This window comes from Taeniopygia guttata, chromosome Z, assembly GCF_048771995.1.
Source record: "Taeniopygia guttata chromosome Z, bTaeGut7.mat, whole genome shotgun sequence".
In the NCBI taxonomy this organism is placed as follows: domain Eukaryota; kingdom Metazoa; phylum Chordata; class Aves; order Passeriformes; family Estrildidae; genus Taeniopygia; species Taeniopygia guttata.
The window spans coordinates 46,662,509-46,686,825 of NC_133063.1; the positions used below are offsets into that span (position 1 = coordinate 46,662,509).

Here is a 24,317-nt window from a genome sequence, read left to right on the forward strand (position 1 = left end):
ATGGCATCACATGGGGAAACTCCAAACCAGACCTGGCCTCAGGTGCCACCGGAACGTTCCCAATGGGTCTTCACCAGCTGGTTTCCTGTTACATACTTCCAAGTAATTTTTTTCCTCTTGAGAATTTTCACTGCACTAAATGGCAAACCAAACTCATTTCCATGGGAAAACAGCTTGGGTGGTGGATGTGTCCTGCAAAAGAGGGATGCAAACACACACTACAAGCGGCGAGGAAGAACGAGCCTTTTCTTCAACTCAAAGATGTAAACCCCGCAGCCAGATTTCACCCTGCACGATCCCCATCAAATAAACCACCACAATAATAAACCCCAAAGAAACGGCCCGCTCAGGGGCAAGGGAAACTGAGTCACAGGCAGGACCTGCCTGCCTTCACTCTTGCAGGATGCAGGGATGGGGGCAGGCACGGTTGGTGATCGCCGACCCCCGAGAACACCGAGGAGGGATGTGCACTTTCAGGAGATTCCTGAGCCTCAGGGGGACACTAGCGCTCCGGAGGGCACCGCACATCAGCGCGCCACGATGGGATCCCCGTCCCAGCGCTCTGGTCGGACTGAGACGGGGAGCCCCGGGGGGGACTGCGAATACCGGGCAAGCGGTGGGCCGCGGGTTTCGATCCCTCCCGGTCCCGGGGGGCGGCTCACAGGCAGGAAGCGTCCCGGGGTGGTGGCGGCAGATTGGCAGAGCCCTGCTCCAATGGAGCGGCGGCGGCAGCCCCGGCGGCTTCACACCGCCTGCGCTACCGGCCCCAGCCAGCCCGGTGCGGGCGCCCCGCTCCCGGCCCCGCTCCCGACCCGGCTCCCGCTCCGCTAGCGCCATGGACACATAGCCGCGGCGCCACGCAGGAAGGTAGGGAACAGCTCCTCGGTCCCCAGCCCGCGAGGGCAGCGAGTCGCCGCCGCCCCGACTTCGCGGTGGGAGACGCGCGGCTGCGGTCAGGCAGCTCCCGGAGCTGTTTGCTGCCCGGGTGGAGAAAGTTGTGCGGGTGTGTGTGGATGTCTATGTGTCTGTGTCCCCTCGCAAAGCAGCTGCCAGGGATTTGCCCTCCCGGTCCCCCCCGGCTGCTTGTGAGTTCCCAGTGCTGCTCCCCCTTTTCCGCCCTCCGCGCCTCCGCCTTGCCCGGGGATGCTCGGGGGATTGATGTTCCTGGGCTGGGATGTTTCAGCCCCTTCCCCAGCCTCCACAGACCACCCCGTACCATTCGCGATTTGGACACCTCTACTGTCTCTGAAGGGAGTTTTCTGGAGAAAGACTGGAATGCCAGGCAAAGCGCCCCCCTGGCAGGGCCCCCTCTTCTCCTGAGGGGTCCAGGGAAAAGCTGCTCCCAATTAGGAGAGGCGCTGAGAGAGGCGCTTTCCCATGCGCGGGTGCTGGCAGGGCTCTGCTTGCCTTGTCCCTACTTGCCCCGGGATGCTGTGTCAACCCCAGCTTCTCTGTCCTGTGACAGTCCCGATGAGGGGCCAGCCCTGGGCTGTGCCCACCACCACCCTCACAGGCTGGCTCTGCCACCCACAAGGTCCCCTCCCAGCTCTGTCTCTGGGCTAGTGAACGCTGTCAGAGGTGTCCACAGGGCTGAGCTTGGCTTGGACATCACTGTCAGCAACTGTGACCCCACTGTGATGGGCCTGAGGGTACCTTGTGCCTGGTCCCCTTGGGTGGGAACAAACCCAGCACTGCAGCAGCTCACAGATGTGTTGCCTTGCACACAAAGTGGTGTTGGACTGGCTGACATTGGTGGCATAGCCAGAGCTGAGAGTTCTGGAGCTGCCCAAATGCCTTGTGTGCCAGGAGGTGACTGCCTCATGTCTGGCTGTTGTGTTTGCAGGAGGAGGTGGTATGTTTGCACTCTACCTTTTTACAGGAGGGCAGGTTGCAGCGAGGTTACAGTGTGTGCAGCTACACAAGGCACACATCACACATTATCCCAACTGGGCACAGGGAAAAGATCTTCACAGGGAGCTGGGAGCTGGTGGACACCCTCCTGTGATAGGAACAAGGATGAGATACGGCCACAATGCCCCCTCATCACCCTTTGCCCCACCAACTTTTTGGGCAGAAACGAAATGGGCAATATGTGGTCTCCAGGGAGCTGCAAACCAATCTTGGCAGCCAAAATGAGACTGGAAGTCGGGCACAGGGTCAAACTGGTGACAGCAGGGCTGTGCTCAGGTCTGGATGTCACCACCAGTGGGTGAACAGGGTATGTGGGGTTCAGTAGGGTGGGGGAGAGGGCTCCCTGGAGGATGCAGCTAATGGCAGAGCCTGCAGGAAAGTGGAAGAAAAGCAGCTCTGGTCTTGTGCTTCCTATTCCAGGAAGAGGAACCTCACAGGGAGGGGAAAACTTGACTTGATTATATCTAATAAGCCACTTTTTCCCTGTCCCAGCAGCGGGGGGAGGAGGATGCTTGGCCAAGTGCAGGCCCTGTTTGTGAAGGATGAATGAATGACTCACAGCGCAGTGAGTCTCCCCGCTGTTTTCATCGTGGCAGCAGCAGCAGCAGCAGTTCCACTTTGCAGCTGCTGGGTTTATCAGAAGCTGCCATGCTGGGTAGGCACCAAGGTGGCCCACAGCTGCAGCCCACTCATGAAGGTGTCCTGCCTCTCCTGCCCTTCTCACACAGCTCACCTGGACCATCCTGACTGGGGAAACCCTCATGGATGGCAACAGTGCATGGCGTCCTCACCTGCCATGAACTAGCTGAGCACTCAGTTTAAACCCTTTATTTCCACTTTGCTCTTGTTCAAAGGCAACTCCAGGCTCTTCCTGCTCACACAGGCCTCAACCTCCCTCTGGTTTCCTGCCGAATGCATTCCTGGAGAGCTTATTCCCCTGTGGGTTTTTGCCAACATTGTGCTTTTAGTTCAAGACCTCTTCTCCCTCTCTGGTGTTTACCCTCTATATTTATAGCTTCCTCATTAGGTTAAGCAAGCCAAAGGATTCTTGCCTCCTCTTCTCCCGTGGGTTTGGCTCTGAAGGAAAACCCCCTGCGAGATGCTTCCTGCGGGAGGGGCAGGTGCCGGCTTGTGTCTCTGCTTTTCACCCTTTGGATAATTTCGGCATCTCTCACAGCTTCTTTCCCCTCCTCTTGTTTAGGCATGAAAGAGGGTGGCTCTGCCCCTGCCCAAGATATAGCCAAGGGCAGAGCTTGGATGATAGGAGAGCTCTTCCCTATGGGATCTTCAGCAGCATTTGGGATGCTGATATCATGCCAGCATAAGGGATTAGCTCTGGGATGTCTGAGTTGGCTTGCTGGGATGTTTAAAGAGTTTTTGGTTTTTCTAAGTGTTCCTGTGGTTACAATAGCATCGCATGTGTGAAAATCACCAAATCTCTCTGGCCAGGGTTGCCATGACCTTATGACCTGAGTTTCTACCAGCAAATCTCTCCACACCTCCCAGTGAAGGTTTTCTTCTCCCATCCAGGTTATGAAAGTAGGGAAGGGCACAGATGCCTTGCAGTTGTGGTTGAGTCTTCTCCAAAAGCCAGACTCCTATGGACCATTTCCGTGGAAAAAGGAAAATTTCTCTGGAGAGTAGTAGCACATTTGCAGGGATCGGTGTGTAAATAGGAATTATCTCTCAAGTTTGACTGCTTCCCAGGTCTCTGAGTCATCCTGGCATGGCAGTGGGACAGGGTGAGCTTTGGGTTCTTCTGAGAGGTCACAGCACCTGCAGCCTCTGGAGCATCTGCCAAGATCTCCAGTACAGGTGGATGGCTGGGCTGGAATGTGCAATTCCTTCTCTCTAGTGGTACTAGTCTGGGACATGGCAAAAAAAATGCTCCTCCTACTCTGGTGTTTGAGTTAGGGGCATCCAGGAAAAGAGGGACAAGCAATCTGTCAAGACCTGATTTGGTTCTGTCTTACCAGGACTGCTCACTGAGGTCCCATCAGTCACATCTGATCAGCACAGCTTGGATTTGCTCCAGCAGGCATTGGTTACTGCTGAAAAGGCTTTTGAGGAATTTTGGAAGAGTCTGGGCAGGGGAAGATCACATCTACCTGCTCATACATGTTTCCTAAAGATGCTTTTGGAGAGATCAAGGAGGCTGGAGTGACCTCAGGAGGTCTGACATAGTTGGACATGGGGCTGTCCCATGCAGGTGGCAGTGGCCTGCATGCAGGCAAGACTGCATTGGCCAGGAGAAGGGAGGATGCTGAAAGCACTTTGAAAATCAGCCTGGGGCTGCTCCCCAGAGACTGCTCAGCTCTGGTTCATTCCTCTCAGAATGGAGACAGCCAAAATAGAAACTGCCTAAATAAAAATTGTTATGGACCCACAGAGATTGCCGTATCGGGAGAGGTGGAAAAGTTCAGGGCTCCACCATCTAATGAAATCCTTATGGTGGAAAGATAATAATTTGGTCATCTTCTGGTTTATTTCACCTCCCAAAGTGAAAACAAGGCATGCCAACCCTTGTTGAGAAGCCAGCACTGATGACACACTGAGGGGAAGAAGGGAAGGAAGAAGCTTCCAGATTTGTGGACCATCATATCTGTGGCTGTTTGGGGAAGGTTTTCTGACCCGTTGACTTTGAGGAGTGTTGTGCTCAGCTGTAGCTAAGTGTCGTCCCACCTTGGGGAGCTCCAGACAGGGCTCGGGGCTGCTGCCTGCCATCCTGCTAGCAGCCTAAGGCGTGTGGATGTCCTCACAGAGGAGCATGTGGGAGGCAGTAGGGCTGGCACAGCATCCCTGGAGCCCCTGGGCTGGCGTGGCTGTGCCTGTCCAGCTGTTTCCTTCGCCTTCCTGTGCTTTCACCATCCTCTTCCTTTGGGACAGAAGCCTTTCATCCTAGCCAGACCAATAGTCCCAAAGGCACATCACCAGCCCCTTTTTGATGAAGGTTGGCATGGGCATCAGTGCCTTTTGTATTCAGTAACATCATGAAAGGCACAGTTCAGCCCTTACCTTCCTGCAATAATAGATAGGGAAAACCAGAAAGGGCTGTCATGAAGGGTCTTCATTGTGGTCCAGCCCAGTGCTGTGCCAGTATTGTGAGAGCTCACAACAGCTGTGCTGCAACAGCCCTGCAAAGATCTCCAGGGATGGCCCGGCCCAGTGGCCCGGAATGGTTTTGCAAAAGCTGCTGTCACGCGGGGTGCCCAGTTCAGCTGGCACCTCTCCAGACTTCCTTACAGGGCCAGGGCCAGCCTCCAGCTGCTGGGGAGGTCTGCAGGAGTCTTTGCTTTCCATGAGTTTTGCCTGAGGCCTCAAGGCTTAGGAGGAGCTGGTGGACCCAACCAGCTATTGCTCCATCCTTTTCTTGCAAGAGCCAACACGCAACCCCGGGGGTTCCTCAGTGCTTTGGCTGCTTTTGATTTTTTTAGCTCCTGCAAGGCTCCCGCTGGGCTGTTTCATGGCCCCCTTGAGGCTGCTCCACCCCATCCTGGCTTTGAGTTTTTCAGCTTCATGACTGGAGCATGGCTGTGCCAGGGGAGGCATCCGTTTTCTCTGGCCTCCCTGATCCTGTGCCTAGCTCATTTCCCCTCTCCAGCTGGGACTGTGCCCACAGTCCTTGCACCCCAGCATCCAAAAAACAGTGTACATAGCAAGGAAGATGAGTGCCTGCATTTCCTGTGCTGGCCCAGGAAGCGGTCAGTGTGAAGGACTTGTCTCTCAGAGTATCTTGTTGACACAGCTCTTGATCTGCTGCACATCTACATTCCTCTTTCCCAACTGGAGTTTGCAGATACACACTTGGTTCTCTGGCAGCTCCTGAAGCTGGGTGGTTTGCCCCGGAGATGCCTTGGAGAGCTCTGCTCAGCAGGGCACTGAGACTTGGGCTCGGAGTGGTCCGGGAGGATGGTAAGATGCCCAAGCTCAGATGGAGCAGCTGTGGCGCTTACGCTGTGCCTGGGATGGATGATGGATAGATGAAGGACTTGAGCAAGGCAAGGTCTGTGGGGAAGCACCCCTGTGGTGCTGCTCTAAGAATGGGATGGTGATGGGGCAGTGTGTCCTGCTGCATCCCCAAACTATGTCCCCATGGTACATGTCCCCAGTAGGGTGCTTGATGGTGAGCCATGCATGGAGAACTTTCTTCCTCCAGTGCCTAGAAAGGTCTCTGAGAGCTTTTTTCACCTATTTTCCCCACCTATCAAGGTCAGAGGGACTGTGCAGCAGCATTTAACCCTCCAAGGATGGGGGACCTCACATTGCTGCTGGCGACGTGGCTGCTGCATGTCCACCAGTGGCAGCATTTCAGGGATGGCAGCAAATGCCTCTCTACCATCCCTCACCACAACCAGAGGAGGGTGGAGCACAGCCAGAGGCAGCATTTGCGGCCAGCTCTATGAATTTCCAATTACCAGCTCGCCTTGCCACTGTGTGAGAGGTTCCTGCACCTAATTTTTGGTGAAGTGATCCATTTTTCTCAGTAATTTAATAGCGTGGGCAGGCTGCTTGCCGTCGGAGAGCCAGCAGCAAGCACTGAGGAGCCTGTGTGCCGGGCTGCTGGCCGTAACCACCTTCCCTGGGCGACGCAGGAATGCTGACCTAATAGAAAAGACATTTAAAGAGGAGTTTTGGAGAGCAGCTCAGCTCAGAGTCAGCTCATGCACATGGCTGCTTATTGTAACAGGGCCTCTCCATGCTCCAGCAAGTCCTGGGGACCGGCATGGGCAGTGGGGGCATCCCTGATGGGAGCCAGGCAGCAGGGCACAAGCCATGCCAGCCATCAATTGGCACAGCAGTTGCATTATTTTCCGGGAAAAAATAGTTGCTTTGGAGGGGGGCCCATCACAAGTTGTGAACTGAGGCTGGATTCAGCGCCTGGCTGCGGTTCTCCCAGGCTGGAAAAGCCGTCGCATTTTGCTCTTGACATTTTCCAAATGAGATGTTTTGATTTATTCTTTTTTTTTTTCTTTCCAATTTATTTTATTCCCTGCCCCAAGGTAATGTTTGGAAGACAAATTTAGCTTGATTTAACTCAAACCTTTTTTAAAAAGTAAAACCACTGAAAACTAAACAAGGCCTATCATTTAGAACAAAATGTTTTGGTTTTCATTTTCCTTTTGGCATGAAAAACACAAACTTCTTTTTTTTTTCATTTTCCTCTTGACCTACAAACAATTTTACTATTTTCTTTTCTCCTCCTTGTTCATTCCCAAGACCACATTGTGCATTGTGGCCAGGGAACAGGCGAGCCCTGGAGCTGTTCCCAGTGGGATGGGGGTCCCAGGGTGCAGGCTTCCCTGTGGAGACCAGAGGAATCTTGTAGAATCAAGCAGGAGCTGCTCTCCCTGCTGCCAACACTGACTCAGCTGGGAGCTCCTTGTGGAAAAGGGAGGCCCCTGGTTGTGGATCTGTTCCAGCTCTCTTAGGGGGATGTGAACCCCTGGGCAGGGCAGAAATGTGCTGCGGGTGCTGTACTCTGCTGCTGGACATCCCTATTGAGAAGGGCGAACTCTGGCATTGCCTTCTCTCCTTGTTTATTCAGGTTTAAAATTAATCTGACCTTCCCCTGCTCAGACTTGTGCAAACATGGCATGTCCATGGGCAGGGAGCTCTTGCCGGCCTGAGGGGAGCCCTCTCTGCACCCAGCTTGTGGTGTTACTGTCCCCTCTGGATGAGGTCCCACGAGGATCTGGGTGCTGGGGGATGGTGGGGCTTCCTCCTGGCAGAGACAGCTCTAGCCATCCATCACTGCACGGTTAATCCTCTGGTGCAAGCTGCCAGAAGTTCTGAGCGCCCGGATCAGGCGTCTCTGGGCTGCACAAGGGCTGGCTGCAATGCTTCCATCCCGGGCAGGAGCCCATGTACGAGAGCCAGCGATTGTTTCCCCAGCCTTGACCCCCTCCGCTCCCCGCCAATCCAACCCTGCGCCTTCCACCTTTTGCCAAATCCCAGCTCTCCGCTCTGCCCCAGCCTCACCGGGAGCCAGCCAGCCAGGGAGCTGGGAAGAGGTGATGGGGAGCAGCACCATCGCCAGACCCGGTGCAGAAGCAAGCACCCGACTCATCCACCACCTGATTTTATTTTATTCCCCTCTCAGTGCCTCGCTGCATACCACAGCCGTGCTTTTTATAGCCCCCAGCTGCAGCCTCGGCGTGCTCTCAGCCAGTTCCCCGCCGCAGCCCTGCTCGCTCCATGCCAGCAGCCCCGGCCAGAGGGGGATGGACGACATTCCCGGGGTCCCTGTGGAGGTTCAGGGAGCGGAGAGCACGGGCTGCAGAGGAAGGCAGGCAATTAAACCCTAACCCGGGCCGCGCTCCCGTGCCGGCGGAGGCGCTCGCAGGGCCGCGTCAGGCGCCCCCCGCCTCCCGGCACGTGCCGCCCGACAGGCCGAGGCCCAGCGCCGCCCGCCCGTCCCTCGCTGTGCCCTCCGCTGCCGCCCAGGCCTGCCTCCAGCTCCTTCCGTGAGCCAGCTTCCTCTGCCGTGTTCGGGGGCTGCGTCAGTGAGAGGGGTACCCCCTCCAACCCCTCCGCCCCCCGATTGCCCCCCGGCCGCTGGCGGGTTTACTGGAGTTGCAGGGAGATGTGAGGTTCCTGCCCACTCCCCGGGAGCGTTTTTACGAGCATCTGGGGCTCGCTGCTGCATTTCCACATCTCACAGCCACTTCCACAGCTGGGATGCCGCTATGGGCTATGGAGCGAGGAGGAGATGAGGTATGAGGCTCGGCTGCAGGCTGCGTGCCTGGAGCACCCCTCTGCAGGGACGTGGGGTTTGCGGAGCGGGGGCGGCCTGCCGGCAGGCGGGGAGCGAGCATCCTCGCTGGGAAGCGGCGGGGGGGCCCGGCGCCTCACTCCCGGGCTTTCTCCAGACGTGATTTCACCACTGCGGGGAGGGAGCGCGGCCAAGGGACAGGCCCTGCTCGCCCCGACGGCACCCGGTTCGCTTGCCGGGGCGTTAGTCATTTGGGCCATGGCTGGGGATGCGATGTGCTTCGGGTCCCCGTGGGGCAGGGGGACGGGGGCTTGGAGAGCCTGTACAGGGCAAAGGGAGAGGGATAGGGGCGGGGATGGATGGGAGCAGGGGGCCCTCCAGGCTCACAGCCCAAAGTCCCCTCCTTACTAAGCTGGGAAGGGGGGCAGAAGGCAGTGGTGAAGCCAGATGTGTGCTGGACATCTCCAGCTGAGCAGGTGGGCCGGGATGGAGGTACCCTTGCTGAGCTAATGCCTGCAATTGCTTCCCAGCCTCCTGCTGTGACTTTCCAGAGCTGGACATAGCATGGAGGCAAAGGTGATGCTGTGGAGACACAGCATCCTGCTTCAGGGATGGATTTGGGGAGATATCCCAAGGAGAGAGCTTCTCAAGAGGTTTGTGGGATCCCTGGGAATGGGAGGAGCCCCATGGGACCCTGCCATGTCCCTCTTATTTTGTGTGGGCACAGGGTGTTGGGTGCCTGTGAATAATTTGAAGCCTTGACCAAAAAACCATCCAGCTTATTTTACTTCCAGCAGAGAGGCAGGGAGAGGCCAGCCAGTGGAATACCAGTGGTGTTGCCATGTGGCTGCTGCCAGCAGCTGGAGCCTGGCAGCTTTGGCTCCATGCAGGCAGGGCAGTGAACAAGGGAAAGCAGAGAACTGTGGAGGTGATAAGGAAGGGATGTGCAAGGGTGGGTTTTACAGAAGCACAGCTGTATTGTTGACCCAATATGGGTTGTTGTAGAGGGGGACCCTCCCAAATCTGCTCCCTTCTGGAGACAATGTGTTTCAGTCCCTGAGGGATGGGGTCTCACTGACAGCACCTCAGCCCTTGGGTGAGCTGGGGGGGCTGTAGGAAGGGGCAGTTTGTGCTGCCGGCCAGGTGCCGAGCATGATGGGAGAGGGGAAAGCCTCGGAGACTTGTTCTGAAACAAGGCTGCCCTTTTCTTCTACTTTACGACTGCATTTTAATATCCACAAACATCCCGCCCTCCCCGGGCTGCTGCCAGCAGAGCCTGCTTCGCCTGCGCTTGGCCTGCCGAGAAACCCCGGCCAAACCCTGGGCCCCAGCACAGGGGAGAGGATTATTTCCCCCCCCTCGTTTTTTTGTAAGATATGTTTTCTATAGCTCTAATTGGATGGGCTTGAGCTGCAGCCAAGGCAAACACACCTGCGGGAGCCTCACTTTACAGACCCCATCTGCTGTGTCGGGGGCTCTGCTCCCCACACAGCCACTGCCTGGCCCCTTTATAGGGGAGGGGGTTGCTGGGGTTGAGGGGGGGTAGGACCACTCCCACGCCAAACCACTGAGCAACCTCCGTAGAGGAGGAGAATCCAGCGAGGCGGCGCAGGGAGATGGTGCAGAGGCAGCGGGGGCACCCGGCAGAGCCCTGTCCCACGGCAAGATTCCAGCCCGGCGTGGAGCTGAGGTATCTCTCCCCTGCCAGTGCTGCTGTGCTGGCACAAGGCTCTGTGCCCACCAGGGTGGGATGCTGTGGGTGGGAGATGCAACAGGTACCAGCAATGTTTTGCCTTCCTGGGGTGATGGCATGTTCATCAAGGGGTTGCAGTCCCCAAAATCTGCATGTTCTGGGGAGGAAGGATGTGAGGGTTCCCCAGCATTTCGGGTTGTGTTTTGGGCTGCAGGACCACCTACCTGGTGAAACCCTTTCAGGGGCTGTTCTGGACAGCAGACAAGGGACATCAGCATGCCAAGTCACTCCAATGGCTTGCATTAACATCCAAATCCATGCTGGACTGAGCTTTAAATACTTCTTCATGCAACTGTTGGCTTTTTGTGGGGCTTTTTAGCTGGGCTCTTCCCCTTCCAGTTGTGGAGGATCTACCTCCAGTGTCCCTATTACCAGAGGGCAGAGCAGTGCTGGCAGCCTTATGCCAGGGTCTGATGGGTTTCACCTCATATCTGTACACAGCCAAAGCCAAGAGAGCTGTTGGGGGTCTCTGGTTCACCTCTTCTGGGACCAGAGTGCATACCCTGACAGCATGATGTGCGACAAGGAGCAGCAGCACATTTAGGTGGCACCCAGCATTTGGCTCATCCTGGAGTACATTTTGTCCTCCCTTCCACACACCATCTAACAGGGGTGTGCAAGGTACAGTGATGTGCCCCCACTCACATCATGATGGTATTAGCACACCATCCCTTCCTTCTTCTCCTGCCCCTGCAGTCGCCCAGCAGCACTGAAGAGGCATCACTGCTGCAAAAAGCACTCCTGTTGCTCAAGGTGCCACTGACTACTCCGGGGAGGAGCTCTGGCACCCGCTGCACTCTCTCCCCTCTGCCTGGTGCTAGGGAGATGCTGCCTGCAAGGGTAGTACTGTGTTTTCTTGGGGTGCATTGTCACATACACACACTCCAGTGCACCCAAGTACTTTGCACCAGCACTGCTCACTTGGAGCAATAAGGACTGAAGTGCTGTTTAAAATAGGAGGGTAGGATCCAGCCTCACCAAGATCTGCTGTCTCACTTCAGGTGAATGGGATGAGCTGTGGTGCATTACACAGGCTGGAATGTGCCTCTGTTTCCCTTTGGCCAGGCCAGAGGATCTCCCTGTGCATGTCGGGAGCATTGGGGCATAGCCAGAGCTGTGGCAGTGCACAGGGCAGTTCAAGCATTTCATGAAGAATTTTAGAGCTGTCCTGGCCTCCAGTCAGAGCAGGCTGCAACGAGAACATTTCGAAATTTTTTTGGATGAGGAAAATTCCGCGGGCAGCCCCCCTCCAGAGAAAGTTTGGGATGGCTGAAATGTTTGGAGTGAGAGGCTGCTTGCTTTTGTTTACTCTGAACTACAACATTGGAGCGGGGGGAGAATCCAAATTTAAAAAGAGAGACAATAGGAGCCTGTAAACGGAGCTGGCCCCGAATGGGGCTGGGGCTTCTCTCCAACACTGGGGAAGGAGATGTGTCAGCACACTCACTGCATGGCCCTGCTTTCCCCCTCTTGGATACAATCACACTTAATCTTTCAGAGCTTGGCTGGGTTTTTTTCCCCTAGCAAAAAATGAGCTGGATGGTGTTTTTCCAACCTTCTCAACTTAGGCAAGGCTCAGCCCCCATCCCCTGGCCCTGTACTACAGCCTTCATGTTTTCCCCTTCTTTCCACTTTTTGCCACGTTTCCATCTCCTTTTGTCTTGGGCACTGCCATGTGATTGGCTTGGGAAGAAGTGTGTTCTGGGGGCATGGGTGCTGCCCCCAGTGAGGTGTCTTCCCAGCCTCTGTTCCTGCCATGTGCCTTGCAAACAGCTGCCACCCCTGAGCTGCCTCCACGTGGCAAATTTGATGACTTTAGAGGTCGGTTCCAACCTTAATTATTCAATGTTTGTATGAAAGCAGATAGGGTTGACTCTAAGCTTGGAGAAGACAGGTCATGGTTATCCCACCAGGTGAAGGAGACGGGCACAATTATCCCCACATCACACATTGTTTGGGGTCTGCAATTTCCATCTGCCTGCCCCTCTCCCGCGGGGACACTACTGGTGGTGTACAGGAGGTTAACAGGACACCCTTTTCTGGTGGCTTTCTTTGGGCCACCCCTTGCTGATGGCTTCATTTGGCTACCCAGGTGGTCTTTAATGACTTCTGAAATCCTTCTCTTGCCCAAAAGGGATTTTGTTTTGCAAAAGGAGTGACAGCAAATTGCTAGCTGGAGGAGCATTTGTGTAAGGTGAGCTGTTTATTTTGGCCCTGCTGTGTTTTGGCTGACCCATGCGCCTTCATGCCTCAGGGATGGAGCTGAGCCTGATGGCTCTTGGGCTCTGGCCAGCTTTGGAGCTGGGGGAGGGAAGGGGGAGCATTGTGCATGGGGCATGCTGTGGGGCCCCACTCCTGATCAGAGTTCCCAGCCCCAGGCTGGAGTTCATGAGGAGCATCAGAGGGAGCTGGGTGTACCTGGGGTGTTCACAGGTATGTACATGTGTGTCTGTCCCCTACATTTATGGATGCATGCACTCTTGTATCAGCTACAGGGCCAGCTTATGGGGAAACTTTGTTCTGGGAGGTGCAGATGGTCCCGGCGGGGCCAGGCTGCAGGCTGGTACCCGGCTGCTCTGCCATACTGGGACTCTGTGTGTTCACTTAATTCTCTGCCAGCCTGGGCTGAGCCAGGAGCAGAAAAATGTCCCAAATCCCAAAATGTTCCTGGGACAGGAAAAGCCTTTCCCACCCTGCTGTAATCACAGGGTGGCCCAGCTCTCTGCTAGCAGGTCCCACCCCTGTCCCCAGATCCAGCACTGTGCCCATCCCTGTCCTGTACCATGTGCCAAGGACAGTGGGGATGCAGCACCCCCTCCCACCAACTTCCATGCCTCCACCCTAAAAATAATCTCCAAGCTGTAAAGAAACCCAGCAGCACTACAGCTACAGCGCTGGTAGGTGTCTTTACAGCCGGGAGATTATTTTTAGGAATGTCTCTGGCACGTGGCTTTGGAGAGAGAAGTGTGGGGATGGGGATGGAGAGGGGGGCGCCCCTTCTCTCCCCCCTCGGAATGCAAGCACTGCCAGCTGGCACAGTGTCAGGGCTGCTGGCTGCTAACAGAGCCCTCGCTGTTTTGGCCTTGCCGATGCCTGCAGTTACAGCCATGAGCCAGAGACTTCTTCCTGCAGGATGGAGCAGAGGAGAGCGGAAATCAGGGCATTGGGGTGAGAGTTTCCCAGCTGGGGTAGGAGCAGAGCCTGACCTCCATGGTGCTGCTGGCATGCTGGGGTGTGTAGGGCCCCCCCAAACCCAAACACCGGGAACATCTGGCAGCTGCTGGCTCCGCCGAGTAGAGAGGTGGGATATGGAGGGGTTTGGGCTTGGCTTTGGTCACCAGTGGGGCTGCGGTCAGCTGGTCTAGTTTGGATGGAGATGTGCATTGTATCTGCCTGTGGAGATAACTGGTTCCCTGGACAATGCTGGGGTTATTACTGTGTTTGGGCTGAGCTGGGTTAACCTTATGCCAGGGTTGCTTTTGGTTTAGCCCCACATTTGAACTGTGTAACCCCGTGACTGGGCTGTGCTGAGGTTAACGCTGTGTCTGAGCTGAGCTGTGAGTTAACCCCACTCCTGAGCTGTGCCAAATTTAACCCCACATTAGTATGGCATAACCATGTGTATGACCTGTGCTAGGTCCAGCCTCACGTTTTGGCTGAGCTGGGTTTAGCTCCACTCCTGGGCTGGGCTGAGTTTAACCACACATTTAGACTGCACTGGATTTAATTGTCTTCCTGGGCTGGGTGGAATTTAATTCTCCTTATGGGCTGTGGGATATAATCCAATATTTGGATTGTCCTGAGCTAAGCCCTGCATCAAGACTGTACTGGGTTTAGTCCTATGTTCAGACTGTGCACAGGTCTTATGGGACTACACTGGCCTCACAGGACAAGACTCCGACTGGTTTTGATGGTTTAACTGGGGTAATTCCTGTGCGCTGGGATTGCACTGGTTGCAATGCAGCTATGCATGTGTGTGTTCTGGCACAGCCCAGCATGCATGGTACCCCTGCCCCCACAGCAAGCATGGGAGCCCATGCACCCCACCAAAGTGGTGCAGAGGTAAACAGTCTTTTTTGACATCCCCAAGGCACTGGGGTGGGGGCCTGAGGACATGCTCACGCCATCACCCCCACAGTACCCAAGGTAGGCAAGGTATTGCCTCAGATGCTTGCTGGTAGTCCTGTAGATTATGCATGGCCCTGGTGGCCCTTGTGGTGGTGGGGGACATGCTTCCCTCCAGCACCCACTTCTGGGCTTTTTCTGGACACCCAGGAAGGTGCCAGCAGCATCTGGGGGACAGGGGTGGCTGTTGCAGGAGACCGTCCAGCAGTGGGGCTGATGCTCCTCTCACAAGCACACGTTCATGCAGTGATGATGGAAGTCAACAGTGCTGCAGGGATGGGGTGATTCCAGGGCCCTGGGCAGATCAGCAGCCACAGGGATGTACTCAGACCATGCCATGGCTCCTCAGAGCAAGGCATGGTGCTTCTGCAGGCCTGTCAGGTGCAGGGAGATTAGGGAGGCATAGCTCCAGAAGCACATTTCCCCACAGGGGAACAATTCGTGCAGTATTCTGCATTTCAGCATAGGACACTCTTCCTACAGCAATCACTGGCAGAGAGGAGAGTTTGTAGCACAGGGGCAGAGAGACGCTCCCCCAGCTCAGGGGATGCTCAGAGTGGTGCTATCTCTGGGTCATTAGAGCCAGCTTTTGGCCTCTGCCCATTGCTTTTTGTAGGTGGGCGACTGCCATCAAGGCCTGGCACAGGATAGGCAGAGCTGCCAAGTGCTCTTGGGGTATTTGCCATATCTCTGTTGCAGCAATGCTGCCCCCAATCACATTAGAAGGAGGATAAGAGGCACCCCAGCTTCCTGTGCTCAGTGGGGAGCATCCCAAGTCTCCATGCTGCCATCTGCAGCCTTGAGGCACAGTGTCATCTGCTTCTGTCCCTGTCCCAATCACCCCAGCTCTGTGTGCAGCCCGTTTGCTTTGAAGACCAACTTCAAATGAAGCAAAAAAAAAAAAAATTCTTAAGGAAACAAAACCCAATGTCTTTCAAAGCACTGAGCACAATGGAAAGTTGTCTTCCCCCAGGAATCTGTGTTGGGCTTTGCTAGTCCACAGCAGGGTATGGCACAGATCAGCTATGCCGAGGGAACTGTCACACCCGACGTGGGCATTGGTGCTGGTGCATATGGCCATGATTTTGAGGGAAGTTTTGGCTTACAGCGCTTCACTTTGCATGCAGGAAGGGGCTTACGTCAGGATTTCTCCCCACCACTGCCCAAAACCATTTGCATGAGCTCAAATGGTGTCCCAGCAGAACAGCAGGATCAGGGAGGTATGGAGAGTGAAACCTTGTGTTTTGGCTCACATCCACAGGTGCCAGAGGCTGCCTGCTCACCATGGCTGTGCCAGTGACAAGAGCATCCCATGCTGAGGGAGCAGGGTCCAGCGCTGCTGCCCTTCCCACCAGCACCGTGCCTCCAGGCTGAGCAGGGTGCCTCTACCCTGGCTGTGGCAATGGGATGTCACCCAGCCCTGGGCTGGCGGCAGGCGTCTCTCTGGCCAGGATTAGCGTGAAGGGAGGAAGAAAAGCTCGGATTGTTCCCTCTGTCCCGGCTCGGCTCCAGGACCACTGTGCCGGGACTCTGTGTCCCCACAATGTGTCACTGCTGGTGTAAGCATCAAAGGATGTTTTCTCTGCCTGTGTGCCCATCTGTGGGGGTGTGGAGACACCAAAGAAGGTAGACCTGGCCACTCACATGCTTGTGTTCATTTGCATGCCTGTTTTTCCCTTGGCCAGGGAATTTGGTGGCAGAAAATAAGCCCAGAACTTTTCTGGGCAGGCTGTCTTGTAGCACCTGGCCCCCTGCCCTGCTTCTGAACCTGGGGCAGACGAGGGCTCTGGGTCTTCTTGGGCTCTGTGGCTCTTTCCCCTTTTATTTTTGGCCTTTGGGCAGGCAAGGAAGGGCTTGCCCTGCTGCTTCTCTCTGCAGTGATTCTGTGTCCCCAGGGATAGTTTTTGGCAGTGCTCACGTGGGTCATTTACTGAGTCAGCATGTCTGGAGGGGCTCGGTGCTGCCTTCTCACACCGCGCTGGCAGGGGGGCCCTTCTGAGGCAGGGGAGCTCTTGGGGTGCTGGGCTGAGGATGGGGAGCTCTGGGAGGACCCTGGGACAAACAGTGAGGAAGGGTGGAAGATGAGGACTGGCCATCAGGATGAGCTGTCTTAGGGTTAAGTTTAGCGTTAGAGTTAGGGACCACTAGGGTTAGGGTCTAGGTTAGTGGTCCCTAACCAGACTTAACCACTACGGTCATTATGGATACCCTCTGCAGTGTTTGAATGAAAAACCAGGGTGGTCATGAGAAAAAATTATTTTATTTTAAAGCTATTTTTCTCTATATATATTAACACGCTCTCCCTTCTTCCTGACATACACGCATACACCCACTCCCCTTCCTCCTTCCCCCAGAACTATTCCTTCACTCTAGCCCACATGGTTTCTGAAGTTATTTTTGGTTGCTGCTTTTAAGAAAAAATACACTCATTTTTGTCTTCTTTTTTTTTTTTTCCCATCACCAAAATATTTTACTTTCAGGCCAAATGTTCCCAGTTACTTACCAGCATAGTTCTGGCAGAGACCTTTTGACTGATATTTCTTGGGAACATTTCTAGGGTGGTTTGGTAGGAAAAGATTATGACAGTCTCATGAAATTATTTACATTTGGGGCTTGTGTTTGAGGCTGCCTGGCATGCTCAGAATGGGGTTGATGTGGGGTGCCACATGCATTCCCCCCTGCAGCAGATTGCCTTGTAGCTCTTGCTTCCTTCGCCAGGCGGTTTGGTCTGTGGCCATGGGCAGTTGGCCACAGGAGGGGAACCGGCTGCTGCTCTGGGGTGGGCTGGAGCATCCCTCCCTCCAGTCTCTCAGCTGTTCAACGCAGGAGGACACAGATTTATGCCTACAGATTTATGCCTGCTCTTGGGGCTGGCAGGGAGCTCACTGCCTTATGTGCCCTCAACCCCTGCCTGCAGTTGGGAGCAGAACCCAACAGTGAGGGTGTAAATAAACAGGCCTGTCCAGCTGTGAGGTGTGGGCAGGGGAGCCTTCTAGGGAGAAATCTTTCATTTCTGACTGACAGAGACCATGTGGTGCACCTGGTAGGGATAGTGTGATGCTGGCCAGGACGGATGCCCTGGGGTGATGCTTGTTGGCACAGGCAGATGGGGCTGGGATGGACAGGGTGACACTGGCTCATATGTCCTCCTGATGCAGGACTCTGCAGGTGGGTCCAGATGCTTTAGGGTAGTGCTGGCTGGCACAGAAAGAGTGCTGGATGGGAAGGATATCATAGAGCACTGCTGGCTGTGATGGACAGGGTGATGGTGGTAGGGCAGGACAGGGCAACACTGAATCCTCCTGGGATTCAGGATGGCACTGGCTGACGTGCCCACAGTGGTGTAGGTTGGGATGGAAAGGGTGCAGATCCCTGACCCTGCATCCCCTGCCCCTCTCACTGGTGGTCACTGAGCGTGAGGAAGAGATCTCAGTGCCCTTCTCCCACAAATGGAGACTTACCTGGACTAGGCTCACAGTGGATGCTGGCATGGGCAGTGATGTGAGACTTGGTACAACCTGAACTATCACAGCCCTGTTCTCCCTGGCTATGTGAGCCTGTTTAGATTTGATTGCTGTCACCTGCTATGTAAATACAGCTCTCCTTGGTCCCTTCCCACCCCAACTGCACATGCACAGGTCTCTGGACCACCCTGGGGTTGGGAGCCAGCCAAGGCTCCCAGCACAGGACTGCAATGGCAAAGAACCCTTAATCCCACCAACCCACACAGCCCTAAGCTCCTGGTCAGTGTTTGCCCCCTGCATCCCCACTCCAGGCTTGGGGACTGCTCAGCAGCCAGGAACCAGATGTGACTGTGGCACAGACACTGCCAGATGTCCCAGCTGGGGTCCTGGGATTCAGTCCCTGTTCTGTCTCCAGCAGGATGGGATGAGATGAGAGGGAGATGCAGGATCCAAGGCCCTGCAGGAATACTGTGGGCTTTGGACTGTACAGCTGCCCCCTTGCAGGGAATAACACTCTCTCCTCTCCTTGTCTGTCCCATCCAGATGCGCAATTCCATCCCAGGCCTGGGCAGGGTGATGGTGTTCCTTGCAGCAGCCCTGGCATCAGCCTCCTTTGCCATCCCTGAAGACTGGGAAGAGGAAGGTGAGACCCCCACCAAGCACCCCCATACAGTACCACTCCCCATGTCCCAGGCATGAAGACTCTGAGGGCACCCCATTTCCCCCAGACAGGAGCAGACCTACCAGGGCTACATGAAACACAGCCCTACATCCTACAGTGATGGCCAGCCTGTGTTTCTGCTCATTGTGCAGCCCCAACTGGGATGAGTCCTTATTAGTCCCCTGTAGGGGTACCTGCATGAAGCAAGACCCCATAGCCAGTGCCCACTGTGGGATACAGCCCCAGGGGCTCCCTACCTGCACCCCCAGGCCTGGAGTGGGGTGGTATGGAGTGCTAACACCCATCTGGGGATGTGCGTCCCTCCAGGCGTGCAGTATGGACAGCTGGGGACAGACGTGACCCTACCATGCCCTGGTTTCCATGCCAGGTAAGTCTTTCCCGTGCACATCAAGGGATCTATCCAATGGGATGGTTTGCAGGGTGGGCCTGGGTATTCCTGTCCTCTCACGGAGCCTGCCTGGTCTCTCCCCCTCAGCTCACCAGTGCGGTGGAGACGAGCCGGGGCCACGGCGCTGCCAGAGGGCTCAGCCATCCAGCAGGGATCCCTGGTGCTGCCGAGCGCCAGCCTGGCCTTCGTGGGAGCATACAGCTGCCATGGCGAGGATGGTGGCCTCCTGCACACTGTGTCCCTGCGTCTGGGGCGTGAGTAGCATGTCTGTGAGCTGGGCTGTTCTGGAGGGAGTGTGGTGCCCACAGTCCTGCCAGGGACTTGCCAAATGGGGGCTTGGTGTTGACACAGGCATCCCTGTGTGCTGGATGGGCTGTGGGAGGAGGGACTCCTTGCTGACTGCTGTTTCCCCTGGACCCCAGACCTGCCTGGAGTTCCCTTTGTGTCCTGCAGAGCATCTGACTATGAGAATTTCTCTTGCTCCTGGACCTCCAGTGTGGAGACCTTCCTCCCCACCAGATACATCACCACATACAGGTGAAGTATCTCCACAGGACACAGATCAGTCTTGTTATGGTGTGAGCTCTGGGTCACAGCCAAGGATAACCAACGAATCCATCTGGCCATCCCACACACGCCCTGGGTTCACCTCCTGCCCCAATGACCATGCTGCACCCCAGAGCAGGTCCTGTTTTGGGGTGAGCAGAGCACCAAACATTTGCTTGCTCTCAGTGGGGGTCTCAGCAGCAACGGGGGTGCTGGCACAGACAGGCTCCCTCTCTGCTGACAGTTCTACCAGCACCAGAGGGACAATAAAAGAGAAGCAGGTCATCTGCAAGCCTCCACGTTCCGGCATGCTTTGGGATGAAAGGAGCCCTGACAGCATTGCTGCTTCTAATTATCCCTGCAAGCCAAATTAGCGGGCGGCTTTGAAGTCCTATGGAGCTCATAAAGCACAGCCCTGCTGAAAGCTGTAGGAGCCAAGGGCTTGGTGGAAAGGGGGCTGAGTGGAGCATCAGGGGATCCAAAGGGCGGGGGAGTGCAAGCATGGGATTTGGCAGTCTTTAGCGGGAGGGTGAAGCCAGGCTCCAGGGAGCTGCTTTTATCAGTGCTTTTGCTTCTGTGTGATGAAATCCTGGGCAGGGAAGGGTGTCCCATTTCTTTTCCCTGGGATCGCCAGCCTCTGCTGCCAGACTGCTAGACATGGTTTTAGTTCTTTGCCCCATGCTGTCACATGTGTATGTCAGCCTGGGAGTGTGAGGCTGCTTTGCAGTGTGGACTCCTGTCCCTCCTCTGGGTCATGGTGGGGTTCACTTTGTGCTGCCCCCTCATCCTAATCATCTGCTTTTCCATGTGTCTCCATGGCAGGAAGAAATCCCTGACAGGTGAAGAAAAGAGGAGGTAGGACTGACTCCCACCCTGCTCCTGCTCCCTAGGGATTGGCCCCCCTCCCAAAGGCCCTGCTGCTGTCTTCAGCAGGGGCCTCAAAGCAAGAGCTGGGCTCCCATCAGGGAGCCAGCTACTTCCCAGCTACCCTGGGAGTCTGGGAGGAGGGTTTGCCTCAGGGAGGGACCTTCCCAGGCAGAGTGTGGAGCTGGGATGAGGATCCCTTCTGTCATGCTCAGAGGGATATGCCAGACTCTGGAAGGGTGAGTGCAGCTGAGCACTCCTCCTCCAGGGCCTGCCTCCTCCACCAGAGTCTTGGCATGAGGGTCTTCCATGGCACCTCCTTGGCAGCATTTGGAATCTGTGCATGGTGGGTGGGTAGGACGTGTCACCAGCCTGCCTCCCTGTTTGCAGGAACAGGAATGGGCACGTGGGGCTGTGCCTGCAGGATCCGTCCCGCCCCGGCACCTGCACGGTCCACAGGTCAGAGTTCTGGAGCTCCTACCGCCTGAACATCACCGAGGTGAACCCCTTGGGCTTCAGCTACCGCCTTCTTGATGTCACCATGCAGGCCATCAGTGAGTCCCCATCCATTCGTCTGTCCCACCGTTTGTCCGTCCCTGGGCAGTTACCCGTGGGTGACAGCAGGGAACCCTACACACCTGTGCACAGCAGTGCGGAGTGACAAGACCTTCCTGTCCTTTCCCACACAGTTAAGCCAGACCCTCCAGAGGACTTGGTGGTGGAGCCCATCCCCTTAGCCCCACGGCGACTCCATGTGAGCTGGAAGTACCCTTCCTCCTGGCCAAAGGAACCCCACTTCCAGCTAAGATTTCGGCTCCAGTACCGACCCGTCATCCACCGTTCCTGGTCTGTGGTAAGTGTGCAAGGAAAGGCAGGGCCAGCACAGGAGTAGGGTGTGCATGGGGCCAGGGAGAGGTGCCCCTGCCTGCCCCACAGCTCCCCTCTGCCTGGCACAGGTAGAGACGGTGAATCTGTCTGAGGTTATCACAGATGCCTTTGCTGGGCTGGAGCACGTGGTCCAAGTCAGTGCCAAGGATTTCCTGGATGCAGGGAATTGGAGCGAGTGGAGTGCTGAAGCCCGGGCAACACCAGTCAGAGGTGAGAGAGGGACAGGCTGCAGCCACCAGCAGCCTACCACGTTGTGCCATCCCTCCCCAAAGTCCGTCCAGAACTCTGAACTTCTCCTCTTCAGTACCTTCCCCATGTCACTCATTCCCCCAAATATCAATCAGAATCTCAACTACAGGGCCACTTAAAGTTGGGAGGCAGAAATGCAGGAGGACGAAACATCTCCCAGCCCATGTCAGTCTGCAGCTGTGCTGGTGCCATTCAGGGATTGACCCCACAGGCCTGGGACAGAGCAGTGCTTCCAAAGTACCATTAGCACCTCAATGGCACTCTTCGGCTCATGGGACCTCTGGGGCACAAAGACACCCTTCCATACTCCTCTCTGTGGGTCTCTGGGGTGCTGCATATGGTTTTGGTGAGTGTTTCCATCCCTTCTGTCCTTCCAGACCTGGCCTCCACAGCAAGTGAAGAAACCACTACAGATGCCAGACTGGAGAGCCTGGCTGAGGAGTCCTCCCAGGCTCCCAACCCTGAGCCCATCAGTGAGTAAAACTAGGGATGGTGTGCCATGTGTGCTGCTGAGAGCAATGGGAAGGGTCTCTTGCCCCAAGTCCATGTTTGGCTGGGCTGTTGGAGAGTCCAGGAGCTTGCCATAGGGTCCCCCAGGTGCTGGGGACTGTGACATCCCTCAGCTGTGAAAGTCTCTCTGTCGCAGATCACAGTGACCCCTTGGAGAAGATGGCTGTCCTGGTGTCCCTTGGGATCTTTGCCTTCTTCATCCTGGCTGCTGTTCTTGTCATCACCATCCTCATCTGGTAGGCTGGGTTTGGAGGAGGGGCTGTATGATTGCTGTCCCCAACCCATCCTGAACTCTCAGCATGAATTGCCCTGTGATCCCTCAGCCCTACTCTGAGGTCCCTGCCAGAACACACTTGATGTCCTGTAGAGTGGTTTATGCTCCCTTTGCCCCTGTGCCACACCAGTGCCTCTTCCCAGCACACCCATTATTACCCAGCCTGCCTGGGCTCTTTCTGATGACCCCAGATCCAAGGGACCTTTTTCTGAATGTCCTCAAGATGCTGCGCTTTCTAATATCCTCCCAAAGGCTCCTGCTGGAGAGTCTCACACTCCAGAGTCAGCACAAACATCCCATCCCTGTGCCTTTGCTCCCTGGGAATCCTGTCCCCAGTTCCCCTCTCATCCTGCTGCCATGGGATCTCCCTGCCATGCTCTGGCTGTGGTCTCAGTCCCTTCTCATCCCAATCCTGTTCTATCTGGTGACCAGTTCCTGCTGTAGCCCTGGAGCTGACCCACTGGAGAGGTTAAGGTGAGCTGGGCACAGTTGGGCACAACTGGATGGAAACACATCAGGATCATTGGGAATCTGGGCAATCCTGATGCTCAGGAAGGCTTTTTTGGGGTCTTCAGCTGCCATTACTCTCATCCCCAGGCTCCGGGTGAGGAAACATGGCAAGGACAAGACTAAACCCAGCTTTTTGGTTGCTGCCACCCACTTGAGGGCATTACCAAGTGAGTCAGCGTGCAGGATGGGGAATGGGGCGGGGGAATGTGGGACAGGGAATGCAGAGCATGGGGCAGGTCAGTGACTCCAGTGTCCCCCTTGACCCCCTTGTCCTCTCTCTCAGCAGAAGCTCAGATCCTGTAGTGAGCCCTGGCCAGTCCCTGCTCCATGCACCTGCTTGCCCACGCATGGGACTTGATGCCACTGCTGGCCCCCAAGGGCCCCACACCTCCTGGGTCACCCCACAGCTGTGGACATTGCCGGAGCCCCCAACACCCTGGGGTTGCAGGATGGATCCTAAGGAGAGAGGCTCTGCTCTCAGGAGCGTTGGACTGCCTGAGCCCACCAGGAGCCAGCTGGAGTCACTTCAGGCTCAGGGTGACAGGCCAGCTCCACCTCTGAGCGCTGCTAAACAAATGGGGATAAGACACTGAGCCAGCCCCACTTCACTGCCTAGTGTTGGGGGGACCATGGGTGTAGGCTCCCGGGGGTGCCAGGCGTCAGTGCCAGACCAAGGGGTGCTGATGCCTGCCTGTCACCCCCCACCAGCTGCCAGCCCCACCCCCTGCCCCTTCCCTCTGCCCCAGTCCCCCATGCTGTGGCTGGACGGAGCAGAGATGCCAATAAAGGGGATATGCCAATGCTATCATTGGCGCTGTCCAGGCAAAACTCCTTTGCAGATGATGCTGGGCCAAGGGAGGGGTGAGTGCCAGCTTGGGAATGGTCCTTGCAGGAGGTGCACAGGCAGCAGGGCTGCCTCCCAAACTGCTCAGCCCTCTCCCCAGATGCATGGAGGGGCTTGAGAGAGACCCATGCCGAGGCTAAGTGCCAGAAGAGAATGCAGACAGGCGGCTGTGTAGGACATCTCCCCTGCCCTCACCAGCATGACAGCTGAGACAGGACCCTCTGCACAGCCCCCCCTGCTCTGCATGTGGCCTTGCTGCACCTCAACCCGGCCCCTCTAATGGCTTCCATGTGTTGGCACCTCCAGATCTCGGTGTTCAGTGCCAGCAGCCCAACGAGATCCAGATGGAGCTGGGTGGAAATTCAGACAGCGGCAACACGTGGAGGAGGGGGAGCAGAGCCAGTGCAGAATGGGGACCCATGTGGGTCCTGGAGTTGCCTGTGAACCCATGATGCAGAGGGAGCCTGGACTGGGCCAACCACAAAGGGTCCTTGTATGGACTGGGTTGGAGGGAGCTGGGGCAGGCTATGCCTTTTGCAATGTGTTGTGTGCCCACAGGCTCCCTGCTGCTCTCACTGGGTGCCCTGGCTATGGGCT

The 24,317-nt window shown here is 56.1% G+C and overlaps 1 protein-coding gene across 8 annotated transcripts; it reads left to right on the top strand.

The window, feature by feature from the left end:
• The first annotated feature begins 707 nt into the window (after nt 1-707).
• On the top strand, nt 708-23,704 carry IL11RA (interleukin 11 receptor subunit alpha). 8 transcript variants are annotated; one of them, XM_072921972.1, is made up of 14 exons: nt 708-867; nt 18,509-18,608; nt 18,954-19,014; nt 19,123-19,289; nt 19,458-19,572; nt 20,404-20,436; nt 20,836-20,999; nt 21,135-21,298; nt 21,402-21,543; nt 21,960-22,055; nt 22,229-22,328; nt 22,799-22,840; nt 22,964-23,043; nt 23,160-23,704. In XM_072921972.1, the coding sequence occupies exons 2-14, from the start codon at nt 18,509-18,511 to the stop codon at nt 23,177-23,179; spliced, it is 1,284 nt and encodes a 427-aa protein (XP_072778073.1). In that variant the 5' UTR covers nt 708-867; the 3' UTR covers nt 23,180-23,704. The 8 variants fall into 8 exon arrangements, with proteins under 8 accessions (XP_072778073.1, XP_030113650.1, XP_072778068.1 ...); XM_072921970.1 differs by lacking the exon at nt 708-867 and adding an exon at nt 8,100-8,625; XM_072921968.1 differs by lacking the exon at nt 708-867 and adding an exon at nt 9,176-9,276.
• The last annotated feature ends 613 nt before the right edge of the window (nt 23,705-24,317 follow it).

Excerpts from the sequence above, each read along its gene's own strand:
- IL11RA (XM_072921968.1), top strand. The coding sequence starts at position 9,235 with ATGGATTTGGGGAGATATCCCAAGGAGAGAGCTTCTCAAGAG. Across the intron at positions 18,609-18,953 it reads TGAAGACTGGGAAGAGGAAG|GCGTGCAGTATGGACAGCTG; the intron begins GTGAGACCCCCA and ends GCGTCCCTCCAG. Across the intron at positions 22,841-22,963 it reads GACCCACTGGAGAGGTTAAG|GCTCCGGGTGAGGAAACATG; the intron begins GTGAGCTGGGCA and ends TCTCATCCCCAG.